Source organism: Syngnathus scovelli, chromosome 15 (assembly GCF_024217435.2).
Source record: "Syngnathus scovelli strain Florida chromosome 15, RoL_Ssco_1.2, whole genome shotgun sequence".
NCBI lineage: Eukaryota > Metazoa > Chordata > Actinopteri > Syngnathiformes > Syngnathidae > Syngnathus > Syngnathus scovelli.
Window position 1 is genome coordinate 1,990,522 of NC_090861.1, and position 25,095 is coordinate 2,015,616.

The 25,095-nt window shown below is 44.1% G+C and overlaps 3 protein-coding genes and 1 long non-coding RNA gene across 8 annotated transcripts; 2 read left to right on the forward strand and 2 right to left on the reverse strand.

Moving 5' to 3' along the window:
* Nucleotides 1-316: 316 nt before the first annotated feature.
* On the reverse strand, nucleotides 317-5,227 carry plac8l1 (PLAC8 like 1). Its single transcript, XM_049743745.2, has 5 exons — nucleotides 5,093-5,227; nucleotides 4,597-4,799; nucleotides 4,393-4,529; nucleotides 4,029-4,265; nucleotides 317-1,158 (listed from the first exon to the last, which is right to left on the reverse strand). The coding sequence occupies exons 1-4, from the start codon at nucleotides 5,116-5,118 to the stop codon at nucleotides 4,074-4,076; spliced, it is 558 nt and encodes a 185-aa protein (XP_049599702.1). The 5' UTR covers nucleotides 5,119-5,227; the 3' UTR covers nucleotides 317-1,158; nucleotides 4,029-4,073.
* Nucleotides 4,761-6,516, forward strand: LOC125982754 (uncharacterized). The gene is made up of 2 exons (XR_007486477.2): nucleotides 4,761-4,979; nucleotides 5,142-6,516. It is a non-coding gene; the product is annotated as an uncharacterized lncRNA (long non-coding RNA).
* On the reverse strand, nucleotides 6,263-16,426 carry LOC125982745 (leucine--tRNA ligase, cytoplasmic). Of its 2 annotated transcripts, XM_049743733.1 has the most exons (33): nucleotides 16,277-16,426; nucleotides 15,216-15,351; nucleotides 14,823-14,944; nucleotides 14,585-14,672; nucleotides 14,436-14,516; nucleotides 14,219-14,356; nucleotides 13,731-13,892; nucleotides 13,540-13,652; nucleotides 13,416-13,479; nucleotides 13,167-13,255; nucleotides 12,882-13,107; nucleotides 12,670-12,757; nucleotides 12,246-12,322; nucleotides 12,108-12,161; nucleotides 11,891-12,031; nucleotides 11,746-11,823; nucleotides 11,552-11,637; nucleotides 11,419-11,484; nucleotides 11,255-11,337; nucleotides 10,994-11,132; nucleotides 10,703-10,915; nucleotides 10,570-10,627; nucleotides 10,370-10,433; nucleotides 9,539-9,722; nucleotides 9,141-9,231; nucleotides 8,909-9,049; nucleotides 8,312-8,452; nucleotides 8,098-8,208; nucleotides 7,903-8,013; nucleotides 7,273-7,377; nucleotides 7,054-7,149; nucleotides 6,832-6,964; nucleotides 6,263-6,676 (listed from the first exon to the last, which is right to left on the reverse strand). In XM_049743733.1, the coding sequence occupies exons 2-33, from the start codon at nucleotides 15,219-15,221 to the stop codon at nucleotides 6,474-6,476; spliced, it is 3,552 nt and encodes a 1,183-aa protein (XP_049599690.1). In that variant the 5' UTR covers nucleotides 15,222-15,351; nucleotides 16,277-16,426; the 3' UTR covers nucleotides 6,263-6,473. The 2 variants fall into 2 exon arrangements, with proteins under 2 accessions (XP_049599690.1, XP_049599691.1); XM_049743734.2 differs by lacking the exon at nucleotides 16,277-16,426 and having other exon boundaries at nucleotides 15,216-15,425.
* Nucleotides 15,575-25,083, forward strand: rbm27 (RNA binding motif protein 27). Of its 4 annotated transcripts, none has more exons than XM_049743736.2 (21): nucleotides 15,575-15,767; nucleotides 16,389-16,507; nucleotides 16,567-16,694; nucleotides 16,776-16,855; nucleotides 16,932-17,113; nucleotides 17,323-17,625; nucleotides 18,202-18,438; nucleotides 18,657-18,836; nucleotides 19,524-19,670; nucleotides 19,764-19,917; nucleotides 20,004-20,151; nucleotides 20,232-20,438; nucleotides 20,518-20,631; nucleotides 20,856-20,981; nucleotides 21,109-21,183; nucleotides 21,287-21,457; nucleotides 21,582-21,686; nucleotides 22,426-22,617; nucleotides 22,702-22,785; nucleotides 22,904-23,023; nucleotides 23,427-25,083. In XM_049743736.2, the coding sequence occupies exons 1-21, from the start codon at nucleotides 15,709-15,711 to the stop codon at nucleotides 23,520-23,522; spliced, it is 3,027 nt and encodes a 1,008-aa protein (XP_049599693.1). In that variant the 5' UTR covers nucleotides 15,575-15,708; the 3' UTR covers nucleotides 23,523-25,083. The 4 variants fall into 4 exon arrangements, with proteins under 4 accessions (XP_049599693.1, XP_049599695.1, XP_049599692.1 ...); XM_049743738.2 differs by having other exon boundaries at nucleotides 21,287-21,415; nucleotides 23,424-25,083; XM_049743735.2 differs by having other exon boundaries at nucleotides 15,576-15,767; nucleotides 23,424-25,083.
* Nucleotides 25,084-25,095: the final 12 nt, after the last annotated feature.

The window sequence follows — 25,095 nt, forward strand, 5'->3', positions numbered from 1 at the left end:
TGGACACCACAGTCCAACACGGACAGGAGACCAAGGCACGGACAGCAAGAGAGGACCTCAGCAGGCGGGAGGATGGAAAAATCATTTGCGAAGACCTTTCATCATCACTTCTTGCACCCTCTTGCCACCTACACGTTTGACACTTAGGAATTCATCGAAGCCTTTGACATGCAGTATGAAGCGCACACACACACACACCGACGGCTGCCCCTACTGGATGAAAGAACACCTTCATCAATGGCGGCTGTGTGTGCGGTGGACACGAAAGCATTATGCAACACTTACCAACATCTTATATGAGGCACGGGTCATATGGTAGTGGTGGCAAGGACATTTAATGCGGTGCGACGTATTGCAAATGGCCGGCAGGGTTTGCTTTTCACACTCAATGCTAACAAGGTGCAATCAGGCGGCAGGAAAAGATTCAATTAAGACAGTGAAAGAGGAAAAGGTGGATTCTTTTAAAAAGTATAAGAAAAAAAATGGTTTCAGCAAAAATTCTCCAACTAGCTGAGTTCTTTTTGAAAAGGGTGGCAGAAGGAGAAGATAGAAAAAAAAAAAAAGGAAATGTTCTTTTCCTTGTCAAAATATTCCTTTAATGTGTGACAGGAGAGAAAATGAATGTTGGAAAATGTAAAAATGCTTGTGTTTGCTTTTGCCTGCAGGCCCTGTCACTGACTTAACACCATGTTTTCCATTTGGGCTTGTGGGATGGTTTGCTTTTTTTGCTTTTCTATCCTGAAGGCTCGCTCGTGGAACCTTTGTTTGCACAGAAAAAAAAAATCTATTTCAATTTGGACTTGCTTAGGTCATAAGGGACACGCCGCATCATTGAGCCGCTACAGGAAAACCGCTTGCCGACAACTTTAACTACCTGCAATTCATCACCGCAATAGGGACGAGGTGGGTTCAGAAAATGGTTGCACCAATGAACAAATTTGGCTAAAGTTGGCCTCTAGGATCCCCGAACACAAGACCCCCTCGGCATCACGGGATCCCCCAGCCACCCAAGACTTTACCGTGCTGCAGAACAACAAATGGTCCTCACGGAATGAGCCAAAACATTCACTTTGAAGCCGTCACATGAAAGGAGTGGAAATGGCACCTTCAAAAGAGACTTTCTTCCCCTCTGGTTTTCTTCATATAACTGCAGCTTGCCTGCAGAGACAAAACGTTAGTTAGCGCTTAGCTGTGAGCAAGCAACTCAGCTTTCACTCAAATCAAATGCAGTTTTAACATGTGAACCTTCCCTATTTATTTGCATCATGCATCCTTAGACGCAGCAAAAAGGAATGCACAAGTCAGTCAATTTACTGCAAGCCCAAAAAATAAATCCTATCGATAAATCAATGAAGCTGTCCTCGGTGCGAAAATACTTTCTAATTACGCCTTGTTTCCCTCCTACCCCCCCATCCCGGTCTCAGTTTCATCTCAGTGTCTTAAACTACCATTTGCCCTGCACGAGTAATACGGTTCTGTATATGAGAGTGCGGAGTGTCTATATACTCCACTGAATAGCGAGTCGCCCCAGTGATCAAAGTGATAAATGTGCACCTCGCCTTCATTATTTCGCTGCTGTCTGAACTCCATTTTCCTGCTACTTTATTCTGACACAACTGTGAATGGGAAGCATACTAACTTGGAATATTCAGTAGAAAGATTAGTCAGCCTAACAGTGACTGAAATTAAAATGAAATAAAATCAGACTTAATACCATCATATGAAATTTAATTATATGACAAGAATGAGACTCATTTTATAGTCGTGCTAGAAGTAAAACATGTTTTTTGCAAAGCGTGCATGCACACTCAAGAAGCTAACTTGTGCTGTCCTTGTGAGCACAACCCTTGACAGGCCACTCTTATTGTGAAGATATTTTTATGGGGAAAATGCTAATAGGATGAGTGCTTTTCTTCTTATTGTAGTCTGTGTGTGTGTGGCAAGTTCTCAAAACAGCAAAACTGCATCGCCGTAAATGATGGCGGCATAAGCAATGCCAACTGTAAGCTTTACTAATTAAAATCAGGCCAAATAATGATAACATGCCAGCTCACTTGCGAATGAGGACGAGTGCTAAAGAAAAATTGATGAATGAATAATTTGATAAAAAAATGAGAGTGGCACTTTGGCGTACATAACATCTCTTTGTCGCCTCATCATCTTTCCAGCGCTGGTGGGTGTGCAACTTGAGGCCCCGATGTGCTCCCTCCCCTCCCCCTTGGGCTGTATTTTGATTTCATCTGTTTGCAAGTGGCAAAAGAGTGCAATCGCATTAGAGAGATACAGCCTCAATTACTCATATACACACATTTCCCCAAAGGGCTGTTTTCTATAAGCCCGTGTACTCCACACACCATGCATCGGTGCGTTTTGATGCTGAAAGTGCAGCAAGTAATATGAGCGCGCTCGTTTTATGGCCCGCCTGCTGACTTTAGATGCTCCAGGACAGCTTCAAATTTTGACCTCTTCTCCCACTGGGGGAATCTGGATATGACCTTAGATCAGCACACTGGACTCACTACTCCCTCTGGGCAGCTTCACGCCCTATAGTTATTATTGGAAAACAGCATTTAACTAACATCTGCAGCAAGACTGCCCCCTGGTGGCTTACGGGGCTTTTTTTTCTTCCCCTTGGATGGCCTATGTATCCCCTTTTACAGCCAGTAGAGCTGGGAAACGTTCCCAAGCCACAGTGGGGGCAGCTGGCATTACCCAAAGTGGGGGAAAAATAAAAAATAAAAATAAATACTTTCCCCCCCCATGGCCCATTATTTGCCTTTTCCCCCTTGGATGTCACAGAAACATGTTTCTGGACGGTAAAGCCTTCACTGGGGCCAAAATCTAATCAACTTTCTGAATTCACAGAAAAGAATGTTAGAAATGCAACTTTCTATGAATTAGTTGCCAGGTAGTCAGCCACGTCCAATAAATGGTAATAAATGCCACGTTTGCCCTTTGAGCACCCAACCGCTTTGTGTATAATGATGTTTTCACGCCCACACGCTGAATGCTTGTTGGCTGGCATTTTCAAATTGAGGGAAGGACAGCAATCAGAATTAATAACATGATTGAACGCCTGCAGGGTGGGGAAGCAGGCGGAGATGCGTTAAGGCACACCACTGAAAATGAAAATTCCATTTATTATCAACATGCTGTCCAGCAGATTGTCACTCCAGTCGTTTTTGTTACTTTCAGCGTGTCTCGTCAGAGGTCGCTCGGGGCTTATTTTTTATTTTTGGCATGATCACTGGCCACAGCAATATCTAAAGTGGAGATGCCAAAACATATAGCTTTCTAGTTGACACATCCCAAATTAAAATAAAAGGGTGTGCACACTTGTGCAACACCATTACATTGTTTTTTGGTGGTCTTTCCCTTTCTCAAAAAGTTTTTTTTCCCTCCAGTACTTACTACAAGCTATTTATCAAAAGATTTGATTTGTCTTGGTGTTACTTTTAAATGACAAAATCCTGGTATATTAACTAGGGTGTGTAGACTTTTCATATCCACTGTATTGGCTCAGCAGATCCACACTTTACCTCGCCGCTATGTACCAGAGAGGAATTACATTTAATGTGTCAGCTGACCTTTGCTGTGCAGGACAAAAATCAAAAAAAGCTCAGCCCTACAAAATCCATAAAGCATTACAACGCAGCGGCCGCAAAGATTATGAGGCTCATATCTCTGGACGTGCAGTAAAATAATACAGATAATATCTTTTTTTTTTCCCCACTTGATGAAAACTATGACAAAAACCAGAGAAAGGTGATTATAGCTGTAAAGGTTGCAGATTTATTGTGTGCACCCTTCTAAAGTACTTGTCTTTCAGAAATTTAAAATATATTTGTTAAACAGTAGACTGCCCACTTGATAACCGAATAATAAATCAGTTAAAATAAATAATTAATAAAAAATAAGTTACCCAAATGAGGAGGAAAAATTAACAAATGTAATAATAATACTTGGTTACCACTGAGAAGACTTAAGTGCATGCAAGCATCTTTTTTAAAGAAATTGTGAAGGTGTACCTAATTAAGTGGCCAAAGCAGGCGTCCTTCAGGGGGCCCTCCGAATCAACACTGCTGAGAGAGCGAGTGGAATTCGGGATCAGGTCTGGCGGCGGTCCCGGTCGAGCAAGCGCTATCCAGCGCGGTGGACACGTGGTACGTCTGAATCCCGGTGCGCCACTTCATCTCCCGTGCCATTTGACACACGGCCAGGGAATAACAGCAACACACGGTGCTCCAGTCGTCGCACATGTTCCCCTGTAGAACATCACACAACGAGGAACATATTAGTATTCATGATCGGGTTGTATAATAAGCTCCTCTACAAAAAAAAAAAATTCGACTTATATATAATATATGATGAATACTTGCACATGACACATACTCGTATCTTATAGCGCTCCCTGAACCCGACTCTCATGGCGAAGGTGGACCCTGGCAGAAGAGGAAAACAGAGACACTCGCCGTAGTGGTTTGCAAGTCTCAGGTCCAAACAGCATGGCGCCACAGCGCCGACAACACCTGCTTGGGAAGAACACAACCTTAGGCCCTATATGGAGGACAACATACAGATGATGAGGGACTGTACATGTGTATTTATCTCCGCAGATGTCAAATAGGCCACTGCTCCAGTCGCCGCCTGTCTGTGTGATGGTGGTGACGGTCGTCCTGGTAACGCCCAGGCCGGGCTGAGTGAGCGCCGCTACGCTCGTGTAAGGGAAGTTGTTTGACTTCCAGTTTGTGTCACTTCCTGTGGGGAAACATCCATCGCCCTTCCCTGATAAAGATGGCCTACAATGCAAGCAGATGAAATTCTGTTAATCACAGGATTTCATTCTTTTTAGTGTGCAAGTATATGACACTAGCATGAGCTTTGAATTTGTGGATAAATTTTTGACAAATATTTATTTTAAACACACACAGAGACTGGCGTTAACATGAAGAAATAACATCAACACAAAACGATCAGTGGTAAGAACTCATCCTGTTGTGTTGTAACAATTTGAATTTCTAAGTTTGGTACAATTTAGATTTTTTTTTGCGTCATTTAATTACACATAAGTACGAAGGACAACTGCACTTACTGCTGTGTGACAATGGTCTGCTCCATTACAAAACGCCGCCGGCATGCAGAGAGGAGAGTGAAGGCCGGGAGATGACAAGGAGGAAGAAGTGCATGTCAGGGGCAGATAAAGCGGCTTGGCAAGAGAAAAAAAAAAGTCTTGGAGAGATAAGTGTGCAAGTTGGCCTCTGCGCTAAATGCTGCAAAAGACACATCAAGGTAATGAATGCATTGACATGACCTCATATTCAACAAATATGTACTATTTATGATTTGTATTTCCTATAAATATAGTTCAAAACAAATCCCCTAGAGATATTATCACTTATTGTTTTAATTACAGAAAAGAAATACTTTATTTCATATCTTATTATGACTTTGATGTGGTTATTGCTCCAGTTGAAATAGGTTACACCAAATGACATGAAGCTATAGAAGTCAACAAATAAATTGGCCAAAAATTATTAAAAAGAAATGTCATATTTCACAATGAATATTATATCGTATTTGCGAGTGCTTTACAAACCTTTTAGCTTTGTCACAAGGGTTGCTTGGGGTCAAGTTACTGATGAAACATCCTGTTTACAGCCATTGTTTCCTTTCTTCAAAATAAAAGTCAAGTTACGTAAATGTATTTATTTCAATAGCCTTAAAACAACTGGGATTAGAAAAATAGAAAAAGCACATTATTCACACAACCTATTTTTCACTTTGCACTGTATATGATCACGAGTCAAATATTTTTCATAGATTTGAATCAGGGCCACATGGGGATGGATGTTACTCACAAAAAAAAAAAAAAAAGCAAGTAAATGCTACACTCACCCTTGGGCAGGAAAAGAAGAATTGACTCCGACAAATGAGGTGCAGGCAAGGAGAAAATTGACTCAGGGAGAAAATATCTACAGTTCACCTGTAAAAAAGGGATTGTTTCATTATGTTGACTGTGACGTGACACTTTTTTGGTCATAATGCATTTTTCATCATCCATGCAGTCTCCCTTTTCAGTTCACTCTTTTAGGTTTGGGGATCTAAGTGCATCTAACCCATTAGAGCTGCTCCGTATCGTCATGGTAACAAAATACATACTCACCATTAGCCCAGCAGTGCGCGTGGCAGGAGGATGAGAGTCGCCACAGATGTAAGATGGTGGGATGTAGGGGAAGAAAAAAAAATCTGGGAATGCTGAACATTTTGTTTCACATGTTTTATTATTTCTCTGGAAATAATAATTTAAAAAAAACACGTTAGACAAAAAGCACCTCTAGAGACACAACAGGAGGGACCGTGACGTTTGACCTTGGATGAATAAAACAAGGCAGCAGACATAATTCCGTTTGCAGATATCAACTTATGATGGCCTGTTGTGTCGCAACACTTCATGATGACTGTGTGTTTTTCAATTAAACCAGGTAGGCCAGGGTGTCACCGATGTCCACACTGAGGTTGTTGTCAGCCACAGTGACTTTCTTCTCGTCCAGGTTGATGCTGAACACGGACTGAGGAGAGATGAGGACTTTGCCCAGCTCCTCTTGTCCCAGCACGGGTACCCGACGGGGTCCCAGTAGGGGGTCTTCGTACCTCATCAGCTTCACTTTGGATAGATCTGGTCGGAGGGAACGTGGCAAAAGGTCAGGGGTGAAGGAAATTTTGATTCGTGTGCCATGATGTAGCTTGAAATAGCTGAGATGAAAACATGAATTTTGGATCGTGTCCCTTTCAAACATCTTTTTCGTCCAGATGTTGTTTTGGATCTCTAACCTTTGATGAGTCTGTTGACCTTAGCGAGTCTGCGGATGACGTTGTCTCTGCTGTCTCCCTGCCTGATGTCGAGCTTGGTCGAGAAGAGGCCGTTGCACGGCTGAGGATTGACCAAGGTCACGCAAACTGCTGGCTGTCAACATACAAATGGTCCATTTCAAATTTAAGGCGAGCGCACGGAACCTTGGGAATCACAAAAACGTCCTTCACGCGAGCGGTCACCTCGGATCTGAACACGCAGTACGGTTGCCCCGGGCAACAGTCTTCCTTCACTTTGTCATCGGCCTCGGACGCGAACAAGATGTCGATCCCCTCCAGCTGCATTAAGCATGAAAATTGAGGAAACACGCTTAAAATTCTTTCTCATGCTTGTTGACTGTGGAGCTGCAGTACGTCAGGCATCTTTGAAAGTCCAATCAGTCTGGTGAAGTGTCGACATACCTCGAGGGAATTGGTTAGGTAGACCAGGTTCTCCATCAGAACTGCCCGCTCGTCAAACTCCAGCTCGAGGTCCAAAACCCTGGGCCCGTTTTTTTCAAGGTTCTCCTACGGAAAGCCGCATGCACGTGTGATAAGTTAACCACTGGTGATTGGACTCGCTCGTTTATAGGCGGACAACTTAGACTCGATGTATCTCAATTCGGGATTAAATTGAGTCTTACAGCGCAGTCTGAATAAAAAGAAAACACAATTGAGAAGTACAAAATAGAGATTGATGAAAAGCAAAAAAAAACCCAAAAGATAAACGGTCACAAAGATTGGAATAAACATTATGTATGGATTTTTCCTCTGTTGGAGATAGTAACTTTAAAGTCAGCAAGAAATTGGCGACTTGGAAAATCCAGCGGAAGATCAATATAGCAGTTTTGTGTTTTTGTCTGACACAAGAAGAGAAAAAGAAAAGCTTTTCACAATAAAGTGAGATGTACACTTTAAAATAAACACAAAAATATTTGATTTTAATTTAATTATAAAATAAATGAATGTGTATTTGCAAAAGGGTTCACATTGCTCGCCACATTAGGATTCCGAGCAAATGGCCTGCTGCTGCAGTGTTGATGCCGTCCGTACCTTGATCATGGCAACAAAGGGCATGACTCTCTTCATGTACTTCTTCAGCTCGGGGAGTGCTCCCAGCTCGCCGGCTATCACCTTGTTGTCTGGAAGGACGCCATTGTTGCTCTACACAAAGAGGACAAACAAAGACGCAATGTCGGCGTTTGTCTAACGCGGCATGTAGAGCATGTGTGTGTCTGCGTCGCTGACCTTGTAGTGCTTGCCCAGCAGGGATAAGGCGCTGTGTTGCCATGTCGGGTAGCTCTTGGCCACATAGATGGTGCAGTGTGAAGGTTTGCTGGGGGGCTTTGAGTCGCCTTTCTGCTCAAGGAAAACATTGCGTACATCCAAGCACAGATAGGGGGCAGTATTGGGCACTTAAACATTTTTGGTTCAGCACAACTGAAGTCCGTCTGCATTGTACCTTATTTTTCGGGGGAAGCAGGTACGCTTTGAGTCTCAGTCGGAGGTCGTGCGCCGTCTCCATTAGGTACTGAGAGGAGCGCATGAGAATCTCATCCACTGGACCGGCGATGGGCCATGACGCTTTTGTCACAGATGTCGGCTGTCGGGGGGAGGAGATGCAAAACACAGCAGGGTGAAACTGTTCGTGCTCATTAGCGTTTTAGCCGGTGCAGGAAACGGTCGTTGCTAGATGATGACGGAAAAGACACATCTTCAGCACAGCGGCCTTCTTTTGTACCCTTACCGTTAAGAGTGTTGAAAATATTCTTGGCCCTCGGTGTTGTCAGGTACTCAATTTGACACCAGCAAGAGAAAGCGTGTGTGTGTGTGGAGACAAGCTCCGAGTGGTCCCAGCCAGGAAAAGCGTTAGAAGTGGATTAAATAAGCCGGTGTGATGGTGGCTGTACTCATGAATATATATTAGCGCAGGTCTTTTAAAATGTCGCTTTGGTGCCCCCGCCTTCTTTTAAGTGTACAAAAGGAGGTGGGTGGAAAGGATGAAAGTCGGCGCGCCAACTATTCCTCAATGGAGGTGGCAAATATGCAAATTTTTTACCTTGCCCAGCAGACCCCAGGTGTACTCGCACAGGTGTGGACATATGGGGGCCAGCAGCAGCGTTTGTTTCTCTATGAACTGGAAGACCAGCTCTTTGTGCATGCCTTCAATCGCCAACTCCCTGTACTTATCTTTGGCCGCCTGGAGGACGCATTCATCATATTAATAACTGGATGGAGCTTTTTTTGGAAGGGGTAAACAATTGTAAATTGCTTGAGAAGATTTTATTTACCTGGAACTCAAAGAAGCCACACTTCAAAGCCTCTTTGAACATCATCCTGATATAGTGTTGCTCCGTCTTCAATATTCCGGAATTCATCTCGCTGGCAGAGATACAAAAATCCTTTAAAGTTTCGGCTCGGGGGTTCTTTAAAAAAAGAGATGTTTTCGCGCAGCCTCTGAAATGCTTCCCGACTGGCTTGCTACCAGCTCGAGCGCCTCACAATTTATTTTTACTACAACGTTTTTATGAAATTTTAACGGAATATGACATGATGGGTGGAGACTGCAGTGCACCATTTTGTTTTTTACTATAGTAATCCTACAGAGCGCAAAATTAAATATGAAGTGAAGCAATTAGGAGAGGAGGACAACAAACATTTGAGAATCTTTTGCTCCGATTGTGTTTACCTGGCAAATACGCGGTCGTTGAAGGTGTCTGCAGGTCCGGTCCTCAGGTTGTTCTGGTTGGCGATCATCTCCTTCACCCACTCCAGCCAGGTGTAAAGGCGCAGGATGCCGGCATCCGCCATGGTTTCCACAAAGTTGGCATCCTCCACCGTGTCACCTGCGTCAGCCAGAGCCAGACGCATACCTAAGACAGAAGAAGAAGGTGGTTGACAACACTATGGGGCGTCGTTGTTTCTCAAATAATGGCTGCCAGGGACTTTTTTATTTGATAAATTGCCAACAGTCATGGAAAAATACATAATAGATAAGACCTATGATGCAAACTATGATCCAAAAATCATGTAATGTGTTTTCAACATTACAAATAAATGGTTTCAATTGACCAAAGCGCCTCCCACAGTGCCTCCGACGCACACAGCATTGAGATAAGCCCCGCTGTCCATCAGCGTGGGGATCACTATTTGAAGAAAGGTACTAATTCCTGCGTAGGTAAATATGAGGACAAATGACCATCTCATTATTGGCAAAATGGCTGTCAAATTGAGACTCCTGCAAATACCCAGCAGACACCACTATCAGCTAGGAGACATCTTCATCAAGAGATGCCTTCATTACGATAAAGGTGGCATCACCAGGATACCAGCTTGTTTTTTTTCTCACACACTTGATTCCACAGCTGTCAAACTAGCCGAGCGCAAAGCAACAATGAACAGAGGGCCGTCTTTCGGGCCCTCTGTCTCCATCTCCAGGTGGAAGCTGTCAGTCAACGAATAATAATAAGAATAAAAAATAAAAACGCTGCAGTGATGAAACGCATGACACTCCGCCTACCGTCTGCTGAGAACTTTTTGATGGCTTGGCTGAGAGTGAGGAAGTTTCCGGTTGATTTGGACATCTGGTAGACAAGAAAAGCAGATGGTAAGTAACGCCAAACCCCAAAGTTTCACACAGAGAATTCAATCAAAATCGCTTAGCCGTGGCGAGTTTGTATGATTAAATATGACAAATCACGCCATTAGGATTTGACGCACCTTCTCAGAATTGAGGAGCAGATGCCCGTTGGCTCGCACAGCCTGTGGCCACTTCCCACTGTGGAAGATATGTATCAATGTGCGCTGGAGGTGAATACTTTTTGAAAGCTCTATGTAATGAAGACAAGCTCACCGGTCGTTGGGCCACATGGCCACGTGGTTATAGAGGTAGTACGACAAGTGGTTGGGCACCAGGTCTTTGCCAGACACGCGCACGTCCACCGGGTACCAATACTCAAACTCCCTCTTGAGCTTCTGAAGATGCTCTTTTGGGATATCCGTCTTGGGGAATGGGGACGTTTTGAAAAAGATAAAGTCCCACACCTCCTTGGTCATCTGTTGTGGTCTGAGACACACATTAAAAATGAATACATGATGAAGTGTAAAATGTGGTGGTGTTTTAGTTCCCGCCGTGATGACTTACTTGATGCCCAGCGGCGAGGCCCCCTGTCCGCTGAGCACGCCTCCCTGGAGGAGGTGGGCCACCGTGTAGTAGGCCATGTAGATGGTGGAGTCCGAGAGGGACTCAATCAGCCACTGCTCGTCCCAAGGCAGCCGTGTTCCTATGGCAAGCAAGCGCAAACAGGTGTATTAAAAAAAATAAAAAATAAATGCCAGCTGCAGTGCAATTTTAATAATAAACCGTCAATCAAGAATAATGGTAAACTCGGCTGAGTACACATACCAAGGCCGTAAGTCCGAGAGCAGGCGTGCTCCTGCAGCCATGCCAAAGTAGCCTCAAAGTTTCTCCTGGTCTCATCACAAAATCTATGCAGAACGGAATAGATTTAAAAAAAACAAAAAACAAAAAAAATATATATTTTATTAAATGAATGGAGCGCGTCTTACGTCTCCAAAGACTTGAGGGCTTCGTTGGTCTGCTGCTTCCAGTCAGCATCGCCGTAGTCCAAATACCTGCGATACAAACGACCTCGTTTGAATCTCCTCAGCTCTAGAGTTAAGTGCAGTTTCTGTCACTTACCACTGATCACAGAGGGCCACCACGCACTCGTCTGCCGAACGCGACATGACCTGTTTTTCTGGCTCCATGTAGATGCAGGCCTCGCCCTGAAAATCAGAGATGCAGGCTTTGGCAACATTTTGGGGGCGATACAAAGAAATGATGCTACCTGCTGTAAGTATCCAGGAAGAGGCCACAGACAGAGCAAGTCCTACCTTTTCTATCATCATCTTCTGGATTGGCTTCTTCACATCCTGGACCTTCAGCCCCTTGTAGCCGTCAACTATCATGATCTGAGGGAATTCATTCATCATGTATTCTATCATCAGCTACAGTACAGCCCGGACGAGGTGGACTAACCCCTTCATAGAATCCCTTCAAGTAGACTTTCTCCTTAGCCTCGGCCAGCTTCTCCTTGTCATTCTGGCTTTGGATTTTCAGCTCATCGCAGACCAGCGGAGCAGACAGGTTCCCATAGCCTGGAATGTCTATGATGGGGATCTGAAATAGAGAGACACGTATAGCAGCTTCACAACTACAATTGATGGGTTTAAGATGTCGGAGGAGATGAGCTTACCGGCTCAAAAGGAAGCACCATCTTGTCCTCGATTCCATACTTCTCCCTCAGGGCCTATGAAATATTCATATTGGGTTTTTGACGACCGAGCTTGGCTCCGATGAAGCATTGATGTGTGTAGAAAGACGCGCAACTCACTTGTTTTTTCTTGATGTCCCTAAGAGCAGCGATGTCATCGGGGGCGTCAGAAGGCACGCTGGTGACTATTCCTGTGCCTGATGGAAACCAAACAAGTGGGGGGGGGGAAGTGTTACATTTCGGGAAACGTTTGAAGCTATTCGCCGTCGCAGTACACCGTTTGCCTAATTGCGCATGATGAGCACCCGATGGACATTTTCAAAGTGGGAAATGGTAAATAAAGCTGCTTGGGAATCTACGGAAATGTCAGTGCACCAAACTCATCCGCGTTTAGCACACCTCATTGCCTTCGCTAACCTTTAAAACCAAGTGAACCTGAGGGTAATTAGAAGTTGGATTTTGACATTTTAACTTTTTACAAAATGAAAAAACCACCGGCGTGTGAGCGTGAATGCTTAATTGTTTGGGATTAACTTTCTCGTACCTTTGTCCTCCTTGATGGTGAGCATAGGCAGAGCGTAGATGATCTTGTAGGACGTCAGGGGAGCGCTCAAGGCGCAGCCGAGGATGTCCTGCAGGTATAATATTTGGAAAACACTGTTGGACCAGCTTCAGTAAAAAGCAAATGCAAATTTTACAGGGCACCTCAACCGCTTTGATAAATATTGGCTCCAACATTTGCGTTTCATAACATACCTGTCCCAGTAATTCCATGACCACGGGGACCACACCATTGTCCTTGGTGAATCCCTGGAAAGACATGTTCCTGGCAGACCTCCTAGTACAGATGAAGACATCCCCGCTGGTGGTCTCAAAGGCCACGTACTTCATGTCGGGCCTCACCCAGCAGTTGGTTTGACCGAACATGGTCTCTGGCCTCAGCGTTGCGGCCACCAGGTAGATGTTCTTGCCTTTTATGGCGCTGCAGGGAGGACAGAATCAATGCCGTACTTTGATTTTAACATAACGGAAGTTTGTTACCTGCTGTAAAAAACCTTGGACTTGAATTTGGCCGTGTAGGGCTCAATAATCTTCATCTTGATGAGTGTGTACTCCTGAGGTCCAACTCCCTGCAAGTGAGGTGAAAATAACTAATTAGGATATATCTTATATATATATATATATATATATATATATATATATATATATATATATATATATATATATATATATATATATATATATATATATATATATATATTTGGTTTTCATAGCACCGGGTAAGCGTACCTCTCCTGTTTGCCTATCATGGTCCATACATGGTTGTCCATCCTTGGGGGAATAGATGGTATACCTGTAAAAATAATATTAATATAAGCTGACATTGAACAAACGCTGATTGTTGTCATCTCACCTTTTTCCAAAATTAATCTTTTTTCTTTCCTTCAGGGTGACAAACTGCCAGCGGACAAAGGAGTCGTAGAAAGGGTTCACGTCTGTAGTGATGAACGAGCGCCGCCAGTCCACCTGGGAGGATCACACGAGACGTTTAATAACCTTTTAATTTGTGGGGGTTTTATTTTAATGCAAAATATGATTTTGTACCTTGACCCCCATCATTTTGAGATCTTTCACAGCCAGAGGAGGGAAATACTCCAGCCAGTGTTCAGCGTTGGCAAACTTGGCAATGTCGTGGTCATTCAGGCCTAGAGACCTCATGATGTTCCACTGGAAGGTGGCTGAACCAGATTTGGCAACTGCTTTACTCTAACAAGACAATTACATAACGTCAGAAACTGAAATGAATGACATGTTAATGATAGACAATTCTTTGTCGCCACCTGGTGGACACTTACTGCCAATGGTGTATGTTGAAGTCAAATGAATTAAATTTTGACAAGCAATGCTTTGCCACCGTGTTGTGGCACTAATTGGCAATTACGCATAGAATTTTGTTATTAATGGGAATTTTGTTATTAATTGTCCAAGAAGGGAAAAGGAGGCATCTAATCGAGGCAGGTGTTTGTCTCAACTGGGTTATGCCTCCGCTCAAAGAGTAATTGGAACAAGTAGACACCATCTCAAAGTCAGACCTTCTTCCCCTTGGCTTTGTCCTTGATGATGATTTCATCACACGTATCTGGCTTCTCCTTCTCCTCTTCCTCCTCGTCTGGAAACTGTGGTGGATTTCCGTACAGTTCCATCTCCCGCTTGAGCTTGTCTGCACAAGCCTTTGGAAAAAAAATATTAATTTTGTTATGGTTGTTTTGCAATGTCATGTATGAGGCAATCTTGAGGACAAACACTCACTTTGATTGGCATGCCTGTGCAGTGGAGACCAAATGGGAAAAGGCACTTCTTTCCTTTCAACATCTGGTAGCCAACCGCAAACTGAGACACCATAAAGCACAGGGGATTCATTTCTATGTTCTTTGCCTTCTTAAATAATAGCAACTTACCTCACACTTTGACAAGCTGAATGTGTGACCAAGATGCAACCTCCCGTTCATGTAAGGGTAGGGAAAGGTGACAAAATACTTGTTTTTGCTGTGGAATAGAGGGAAAAGTATGCAACAATATTTCAACGTGACATTGCACATCATTTTTTCATTTTTGTGCAAATTGACGCCCCGGCAAAAAAGCATTATGTAACTTAAAGCTCGTCTTTGGGAGCTTTAACATAAAGGAGCTACTTACTGTGCACTTTCCCCAATTGTTGTCGCTGCATCATTCTCAAACGTTTTGATTTTCTCCCATTTAGCCTGAATTTCGAGCTCAATCTTTCTCAAAAAGTCCAACTTTGCCGTTCCCTTGCGCTCCTGGAAAGACATGGTAAGCAAGATGTACATAAACGTAGTGGCAGCTAGAAAATAAACAATGGGTCTGTGAATGGATCATTTGTGAATATAAAACTTCAGTGGCGTTCTTTAGTGTAGGTTTTTTGTTGTTATATTACTTGGACTACAAGTCTTTTACTAGCTAATTTGCTAAAGCTATGGCATGTCAATGCAGTGCAAAATGCTAACGCTTGCTCGCTTGCTATTGACACATTCTTTTTTTTAATGGGAAATCACTGAAGAATAAACGTACCGTCATTTTTGCACAACCGGTAGGTTATTCCGCTGCTTCGTCAAAAATAAACTTAAGCGCTAGACAAGAAGCAAAGCCAAGGGAACCCACGCCACCGCTGCACCGGGTGATGACACCAAGACCCTTGCAAGGAATTCTGGGAGAAGAAGTCCATAGACTGTCACATGCATAACACTTGCTATTCGGCAAAGTTAATATCTTTTATTTTAGCTATACAAAACAAGGGCAAAGTGTTTTTTTTAAATAAATAAATGCAGGTCTTCCGAAAATATTTTTAGTGACATGGTTGGCTAAAGACGTAATTTAAATACCAACGTCGTGCAGCAGTCATTCTTTTACGACACCTCGAGTGAGTTAACATAACGTAAAGTGTTTTAGTGCGACCTGCCAGTTGAGACCCAAGGCCCCGAAAGCTTCCAAATTTATAGACGATGAAAGCAGGCGTTTCGGGGCTTCGTTTCATTTTTTAAACCGCGTGATCGTCTTCCTCACCATGATTATAGAGAATGTTGATGCTCTCAAGTCGTGGCTGGCAAAACTTCTGGAGCCAATGTGAGTGTTTGAATTTAAATGTCATTTAGCTTGCACGCTACGTAGCTAGCTCGTGTGTTAGCATCAATGAGGGGGAACTGCTAGAAACCGATCGCTTGCTATAAAGAACATTTTTGACTTTCCGTTAAGTGGGAAATATCATGTTCGCTATCTTTCTTGCAGTAGTTGACCGATTAAATTATGTAAGTCAACCGGATCCCGAGAAAACAACTTTACTCTAGCACCCCTCCAAAGTGCAGCACAGCATGCAGCCTTCTGTTTGCAATTCTAGAAGCTCTCTTGCAATCATATAGATGCAAAATGTGTATACATGTTTCAGAGGAGACGCTTGCTGCGAGTGTTACCATAGTTACCATCTCTGCATCGTCAAATAGATGGCTTAAATTACAGTTTATAGTAAGCATATAAGTTGCAAACTTTAGACACGCACACTCAATAAGATCTTAAGCAAACATACGTTGCACTCAAATACTAGGCCTCCGAATCAGCATAATAAAGTGTTTACTTACCTTAATTGAGCCAGAGGAAATAAGTAGATTCATCAAATCTTCATAACAAAGTTAGTGTCAAATGTGTCCAAGTACTTTGGAGCATCAAGTTTGATCATGTCTTCGTTCGCAGATGTGATGCTGACCCCTCTGCGTTAGCCAATTACGTTGTGGCTCTGGTGAAGAAGGACAAACCAGAGAAGGAGCTCAAAGCGCTGTGTGCCGATCAGCTCGACGTCTTCCTACAAAAAGGTATTACTTGTTAACACCGCTTGACTTGAATCTATGATTGATTTAACGTGTTATTACAGAGACTGTCGGCTTCGTGGATAAACTTTTTGAATGTCTGACGAGCAAGATCTACCAGGGGAACCCTATTGCTAAAGAAGCTCCAAAAGAAGTGGTTAACGTTCCTCCAGCGAAATCAGATGCAGCCGAAGTAAGTAGGAATCACGTTCTCTGGTTCCATTTTCTGAACTTACCAAGAGAGATAATTGCTTTTTGTTGTTCTTGTTGTAAGATCGAAGCTCCAGAAGAGGAGAGAGAAAACAGACGCAGGAGAAGTCCTCTGAGGAACCGCTCTGACTTCAATGAATCTAGGTTTGATTTTGTCTCCTCTTATCTGAGACTATAACGTGACAGGCAATATAATTGTGCCCATTCCCCGACCGCACAGGAGTCGCGACGACAGGAGGCGGGACGAGCGCAAGAGGCGGGACTTTGATCGTCACGGCAAGAGCGGCGGCGATTCGCACCGCGAGCGGGAGCGCCACGAGCGGCGCAGGGGGAATTCCCGCGGGAGGAGCAACAGCCGAAGCCGGAGCAGGAGTGGCAGCCGGGGGAAGAGCAGGGGACGAGGTGAGAAACAACAACAACAGCAGAGGAAGAGGCTGTTTTACGAGTCGGGTGAAGTTGGAATCATCTCGATCAAATGTGGACCGCTTTGCATGTCGCTCATATGGGCTTCAGCCACGCAGGCTGGAATTTGCCTTATTCACCTCAAGGTTGGTTTGTGTGACGTGACGGGGTATTGTCTCCGTTCAAATCCGTTTTTGCCTTTCTGCCAGACTTCAAGTCAAAATTCGAGGTCGAGCGGAAGGACGCCGACAGCTACAACTCGTCCACCGCGGGCAGGCCCCAGCAGCCTCCTCAGCTCCCGTCGCCGCTCTTGCCCACCCCGCTTCACCCATTCTCGTCCACCGCCGGCGGCCCAGGACCCGGCGGCGTCCCCTTGGCGACGCACGCGCACATGCCTGACGGCACTACGGACAGCTGGTCCGGCTACTATGGCAAAGGCAGGCAAGACGGCGTCGGCAAGCCGTTCAGCAATAAGAACCCTTCACGCAAGCAGCGGTGCAGGGATTACGACGGTAAACATACAGCTACTCTTTTCATACTTATCAGTGTATTTTCACTTTGTCTTTAGATAAAAATATTTTGATACTAAATGCCTAACTCTGAATAAAAGGGTTATATGCAAAGAGACCCCGCCACTATATGATTCTACAAATTGATGTTTCCTCGTGTCATCTTAAACTGTTGTACCATACGTGCATTAGCCTTTTTCTTCATACCACAATTTGCCCTTAGGGCTTATTGATGGTTATGTTTTTCATGGCTAATGACCACTAATGTTGATCACTCTGGCTATCGTCCCCAGTGGGGGAAGGCTCAAACACCTCTCCAGAGGTAAGCGGAGTTAAAATATCTCACGCCCCTGAAGGCCAGTACTCAGCCACGAGAGATTGGTCTTCTTAATGAGACCGTGAAGTAAATAATGCCTGGTTTATCCTTCTAGAACCAGACATCATCGCCCCTCGTAAAAAAGGTTTAATTTTGTCTATAGATGCCACAAATTGAGGTCAAAGCATGTAAATGAAGCTCCTCAACTTATGCCAACATAGTGCGTTGAGCCCAAATCATGATTCTCTCCTCCTCCCATGCAGAGAAAGGATTTTGCGTCCGCGGCGACCTGTGCCTGTTTGACCACGGCAACGACCCCCTCATCGTGGATGACGTCAATCTTCCCAACATCATCCCGTTCCCGCCGCCCCCTGTGATACCCCCCGGCGGCCTGCCCATGCCGCCGCCCATCACCGAGCCTCCCCCATCACTCAGGATACCACCGCCACCAATGCCGCCCTACAGCCAGCCGCCGCCCCCTGGCGTCTTCTCGTTAGCTGGTGAGTGTCTGTCTGTCTGTCTATCTACCCGTCCGTCTGTCTGTCTGTAAACGGTTTAACTCAACACACGATAGCAGAACAAGGAGCTTTTTCCCCCGTATTGCCGAGTTCGGTGACAATAAAAAAAAAGGCAACAAGTATGTGAATGAAGGGCTCACCCCGGATGAGTGAAGGACTCGCTGTTATGAGGCATCAGCTTGGGCTTGTGTCTCCGTCAGGACCCCCTCCACTGATCGCAACCAGTGGAATGGAAACCCCCAACCACCAGTCGGCGATCACGTCATCGCCTTCAGTCGGGCCGCCCGGCGCGAGGCTACCGCCTCCTCTTCCTCTTCCTCTACCGCCTCCTCCCTCGTCGTCGTCGGTGTCGCTCCGTCCCCAGTATATCCAGTCTGAATGTAAGCAGGTTGGAAGTTTGTCATGGGATTTCCCCATTCATCGCCCATATAGCCCACTCCATTTTTTTTTTGTATGCATATCTTTTTTTTGTTGATGATTTGCATTGTCAGCAGGCTGCAGTGTCGCCTGTTGACCTGAAAGTGGCAGTGCAACTTTATTTTTGTATATTGTTTTGCTTTCTGTGAATTAGGCTCTCTCCCCCCCCCTTTCCTCTTTTCATAAATAAGTCAAAGAACTTTAATGCACTTCTGGCTTCCAACATAAATTAAAATGATTGTCAAGCTCCAAAACCTAATACAACCTGACTGCCCAAAAACAACGCTGACGTAAAACTCATTTTCATCTTGTCGAATGTATTGAGTTTTTTTTTTCTTCCACCATGCATGCATATTGTTACTGTCCAATGAAAAACATGCATTTGCAAATTTTTTTTTTTTTTTTAATAGCAATTCCAATTACATTTTTTTTAACATGGCAAAATTTTGAGAGCTTTTCATTGGACAGCATTGATGTGGTTGTTTGGCAGCATCCTGTTCATTGTGTTGAGTATCACTTACTTGAGAATATGTTTGCCTCAGAGTTCTCTGCCGTGACCTTCCTGTGTGGAGTCCTCCTGGATGTATAAAGAAATGTTATTACTCACGCCCAAATCTATTTCTAATTTCAAAGCGCCTTTTTTGTTTTAGATAACTACGACGCGGAGGGCTACAACCCGGAATCGCCAGGGCTAACCGGAGCGGGTCGGAACCAGTATCGTCAATTCATTCCCCGAGTCCAGACGCAGCGGCCCAACCTCATCGGCCTCACATCCAGTGAGGGACAAGGCTCCAGAGGTGCCGAGTATTAACCTTCTCAGTATTCACAGAAGAAAGCGCCGGATGGTAGACACATTTCAAATGAGATTCGATTACATTTTCCCCCTTTAGCCGCCAATATAGTGATCCAAACGGAACCGGCCACGCCCACCAGCACACCAGGAAGCAACATGTCCAGTTTCAACTCAGAGCTGCACAATAGGAAGAGACCCATGGGGTCTATGACACTTGAGGGACCCACGGCGAAAAGGCCCTGGATGCTCAAGTAAGAATTGACTTTTTTTTTTTTTATACAAAAACAATTTTCAAAATTTCAAAACGATTTCATGTACCTCTCTCTCTTGGTGTCAGGCCAAACTTCAACAACAAAGGCGGCTTCCCGAAGAGGAACTTCTACGTGAACACTAAGCTGGAGGTGTGGAATATCCCGCCTGAGCTCAACACCATCACCAAGCTCAACGAGCACTTCAGCAAGTTCGGGACCATCGTGAACATTCAGGTATCATCTGAAGCAAAAGAAATAAGAGTGAAGAGCAGACCTCCTTCAAGGATTGAATGAAATTGATTTCATCCATCCAGGTGGTGTTTGGCGGCAACCCAGAGGCGGCGCTGATCCAGTTCACATCCAACGAAGAAGCTCGCCGGGCCATGTACTGCGTGGAAGCGGTTCTCAACAACCGCTTCATTAACATGCGCTGGCATCGCAAGAACATGCTGGGGACTCACCAGATGGATCAAGGCGCTAGCAACCAGGTGCCCGGGTCCACTTCCAACCTCGGGCCGCAGGTAAACGCCCTGTGATGGCATTAAAGTGCTGAAAGGGCTGAATCAAATCATCTAAGCATTTGACGTATTTGTTCGGCAGGGGATCAAGCAGCACAATCCGGCCGCGTACGTGCTGAACAAGCATCGGCCGCCGGCGCCAGTCGGCACGACAGGCGCACCTGACAACGTGAACCCCAATGCGGAAGCTGTCAATGTGCGTCTTAATAACGTGCCGTCTGCTTTATTTTTTCCAGTAGAATGCAGTTTAAAAAAAAAATAATGGTTCAGTTTTACACAACACGAAAAGGCAATAATATCATTTGTATCAGGAAAGTTTGAAGCAAGCAGCATTTTAAAAGTAAAGTCTTGTTCGTACCACGTCTCCCGGCGATGACCTAAATTTGTTGCCGTCCCGTCTCGCTGTGCGCTGGCACTTAGGTGGCGCCGGTGCTGACAAACACCCAGAAGGGCCCCTACACTTCCGCCCCGCTCAAGCCGTCCTCCAAGTGCCTTGGGAAAACGGCGAAAGCACTGGAAGCACAGGAAGCCCTGAAGAAGAAACAGGCATGTTGCTTTATTTTTTTTTCCCATTTTACGAGGATGACGGACGTGATGGCGTTTGTTTCCGCCAAATGCTGGAATTTGCTGTAGCAGTTTAATGTCTTATACGATGCTGTTTGTTTTCTTTCAGGAGGCATTAAAACTACAGCATGACTTGCGGAAGAAGAAGCAAGAAATGTTAAAGACGCAGATTGAGTGGCAGAAGGTGAGGATTATAATTGCAAACCAAGACATGTGATGTTCGAGCATGATAATGTAGCAGGGTTACATTAAAAAAAAAACATGGCACAACTTGTATTTGTCATCAGGCGCTGATTAACCGTCTGGAGAAGAACCGGGGGATGAAACCAGAGGAACGAGCCAACATCATGAAGACACTGAAGGAACTGACTGAAAAGATTGCCCAGCTCCAGAATGAAATGAATCCAGCCTCTCAGGTTTCTAAAGCCAATCACTCCCAGCCTAAGACCAAGACCGATGTGAGTCTTCAAACTTTTGTGAAATTTAAGCGCTTCAAAAGTCATCAAAGTAGAAAGCGGATACATGCTAACATGGCACGGCTTCAAGTTAAATGCCCCCCCCTCACTCATTTCTCACGTGCAGGCCCAGAAGGAGCTGCTGGATGCTGAGTTGGACTTCCATAAGAAGATGATCTCTGGAGAAGACACGACAGATCTCAAGAGAAGACTAGGCCAGCTTCAGAAGGAGGTAAATGCATGCACCATCTTCCGTCACGTTTTATTTTCTTAGTGGTAATCTAAGGTTTGAGTCACATGATCGGAGGGGGGGCAACCTTTCAGGTTCACTCGAAAGAAAGCACTTTAGTCATCTCACCTCACGCTGGCTCCACACAGGCCCTCCCGCTGAAACAACGCAGACTAGGCTTGTCATAACATCAGCCGAATAGGAACACCGTTTTTGATAGTAACACCCAGCCTTAACATGTCTCACCCATCCCTTCCCTATGGGTTCTAAATTAGCTAGTGGTTAAAAAATGCATAACTCCCCTTCCCTCCACACCACCATCTCAGCCCTAGCCTATCCTCCCCATGCACATTAAAAAAAAGCAGCCACTTTAGCAAGCCCAGAGGAAGAGCTAAATGCTAACGAAGCCCAATCAGACACTCAACGCTCTCTCGCACCGATGGAGGCCATCTCATTAAAGTCTAAGCCGCCGGGAACGAAAATCACAGGCGGGAGCAGTAAGAGGGGGAAGGAAGCGCAGGACCAAATGGACGGAAAGGTTTCGGAGAGGTGAGGAGGAAAATTTGGAGATGTGCGATGGGACGTCTAATGGAAAAGTGAGGGCAAGATGACGAGAACCCGAGGTCACGTTGGGTCAACATGTCATTAAGAAAAACAAATAACCTGCAGGCAGAACATTCTGGAATGAGGAAAATTTGCTTTTTTAAAGGAAATGTTTACCTTGAATTATTTTCTTTACCAGGCGACGCAATTGGGCATCCTGCGATCCCCGACGTGTCGAGGCCGGGGCAAGGTGCTGCCGGAAGGGGGCGCCATACGTCCGAGGGGCCGCAGCGGTTCCGTCAACCGCATGGTGGTGGACCACCGGCCCAGGGCCCTGTTTATCATGGGGGTCACCCAGGAGGAGAAGGAGGAGCTCCAGTCACACTTTGTGGTGAGAACATAACATGATTGCCTTTAAATGATGATATTTGTTAGTTGATAGACATTTATTTCTTTTTTTTTTGCTCATCATTAGAAATTCGGTGATCTGGAGGAACTCCGTGACCAGGATGCTACCAGTGTCGTCATGACTTTCAAGACTCGGAGCGAAGCCGAGAATGTATGTCGCGTTAGTCTCTCTACTTTATGGAGCCAACCAAAGTTATTGCAAATGATCTCTAAGCTATGGTTTGAGAAGCCCGGAGCTAAACTTCCTTTTTCTCATTTCCATATTCCAGGCAGCAAACCAGGGAGCCAAGTTCAAAGGTCGCATTTTGCAGATTTCCTGGTACAAGCCTAAGACGCCCTCTGTCACGACCGAGCCTGAGGAGGAGGAGCCCAAAGACGACGACAATACGGTAAGAATTATTTTGTTCAACGAGGTTGACGCTGCGCTGCGCAACTTTGAAGTGAGTGCAACTTGGAGAAATTTCACTTCAGCTTCGGTCCTCCGCGGCGCTTCTTAATTTTTAAACCCGCCGAAGCTCTCAACGGAAATGGAGTCGGAGTGACACGACTGTCAGGAGGAATCCTCTCTCGTGCTCAAGAGCTTTTGAGGCCATAGTCGAGTAGGCTCTTGAGATCTTAGGGTGCACCCCGTGATGTCACATGACACGGGGAGGGTTCATCCTTCTAAGAATGTCACTACACGCGTCGATGAAGTCCAAACACAATTTGCGCTGTGGTGCCGGTTGACCTTCAAGTTGGTTCGTAGGAAAGAATATAAGTTACTAATGTGCTTTGGTATGGCTGTATCAGCAGAAGGAAGGTCGCTCCTATCTGCCTGGCGAGGAGGAAGAAGAGGAAGAGGACGACGATGAAGACGACAAGTACGAAAGCAGATCTTGGAGACGATGAAGGAAATCGCCAGTTCAAAGAACCGGGAAAAAAACCCAGTACTCTTTTTTTTTTTTTCCTTTCTCCCCCAGTATTTTCAACAGTCATTTTAAGACTACCATTTGGTTTTTCGAGGAGTCCCTCCACTCAAAATAATCTCACTTTTGCTGAGAAAGACGAAGGTTTGGTTCTTGGAGATAGTTTAAGTGTGCTTACTTTAACTGTCAGTAATGCGCAACCTTTGCATCTACTGTGAAAAGCTATTTTTATACATGACTGTATTTAAGATTTTCGGGGCGGTGGACATTATGGTCTCTGTTTAAAGACCACATTTCGTTTATTCTTCTAACTCTTACCTGCTTCTTTATTTGGATGATCCAGAGGCTCCCATTCAAATCACTTTTGCAGCACCTCTTTGCACTCCAAGGTGTACTGCATGGATAGCTCACCCAAAAATATATTTGGAAATTCTGCAAAAAAAAAAAACACAAGGTGTTCATGAAATATATTTTCGCTATTTTCTAAATTTAGGTGAACTATGGAGGACTTTATTAAACCTAATTGGACCACCGTGTCATCATTTTTTTTTTTTTTATGTTCCCCAACCTCTTTCTCAAACAAAGTAAAAGAATGACTTAATCATACATAAATATATAGACAGATGTTTGAATGTAAAAAGACCTTGATTTTATATATATATATATATATATATATATATATATATATATATACATATATATATATGAGAGAGAGAGAAAATAAGAGTTTCTTTGCCTTAGACCTGTCGACATTCAATGGATTTTTTTTGTGTGTGTAAATTTTGTACATTTGCTTAAAATTGGTTAATGTTGAATTTTTTTTTTAATTTTTACAATTTAGTTTTGTTATTTTAATATAATTTAATATACAGTTGTCCCATTTCATGAAATATGTCCCCCTTGGAGGATTCCTAGTTTCCTCTTTTACTGTATCAAAATTCTGTTTGCATAGTTTACAAACCTGATTTCATTTTTTTTTTTTTTTTTGGGGCAGTAAAAACATTCAACCAAAAGAATATTTATATAACTTCATGCATGTAAATACACTCACTGTCCTTTGGAAGTCATCCTTGCACCTTGATTCTTCTCTTTCTCTCACTTCTCTAATCTGTTCCCTATTGGTTTTAAAAAGGACAAAGTTACTGGGTTCTTGTATATTTAGACAAATTTCTCTCTATCCCACTTTTTTGTACTTGTGTGTGTGCTAATACACCGTAGTGTAAAAAAATGTAAGTTTATCGGATAATAGTTTTGGATTTGTTACTGTTTACGATGTATTTTCTTCATGTCATTTTGTTTGTAAAAAGATGAATTTCTAATTTACAAGCATGTTTGCTTTTGCCAATAAAGACGAAGGAATGGGCTGCTTGCGAGGGGAAAAAAAAGGAAATGAAAAGAGAAAAGAAAATATTACAATTTGATCTTGGGCTAAAAAAAAAAAAAAAAAAATACAGATAGAAAAAAAAAGTCATTGGCAATTTTGAGGAAAAGAAAAAAGAGCAAAAGCATTCCAGGAAACATCTTAAAACTGCTGTGTTGTCTTGTTATTTTGCACT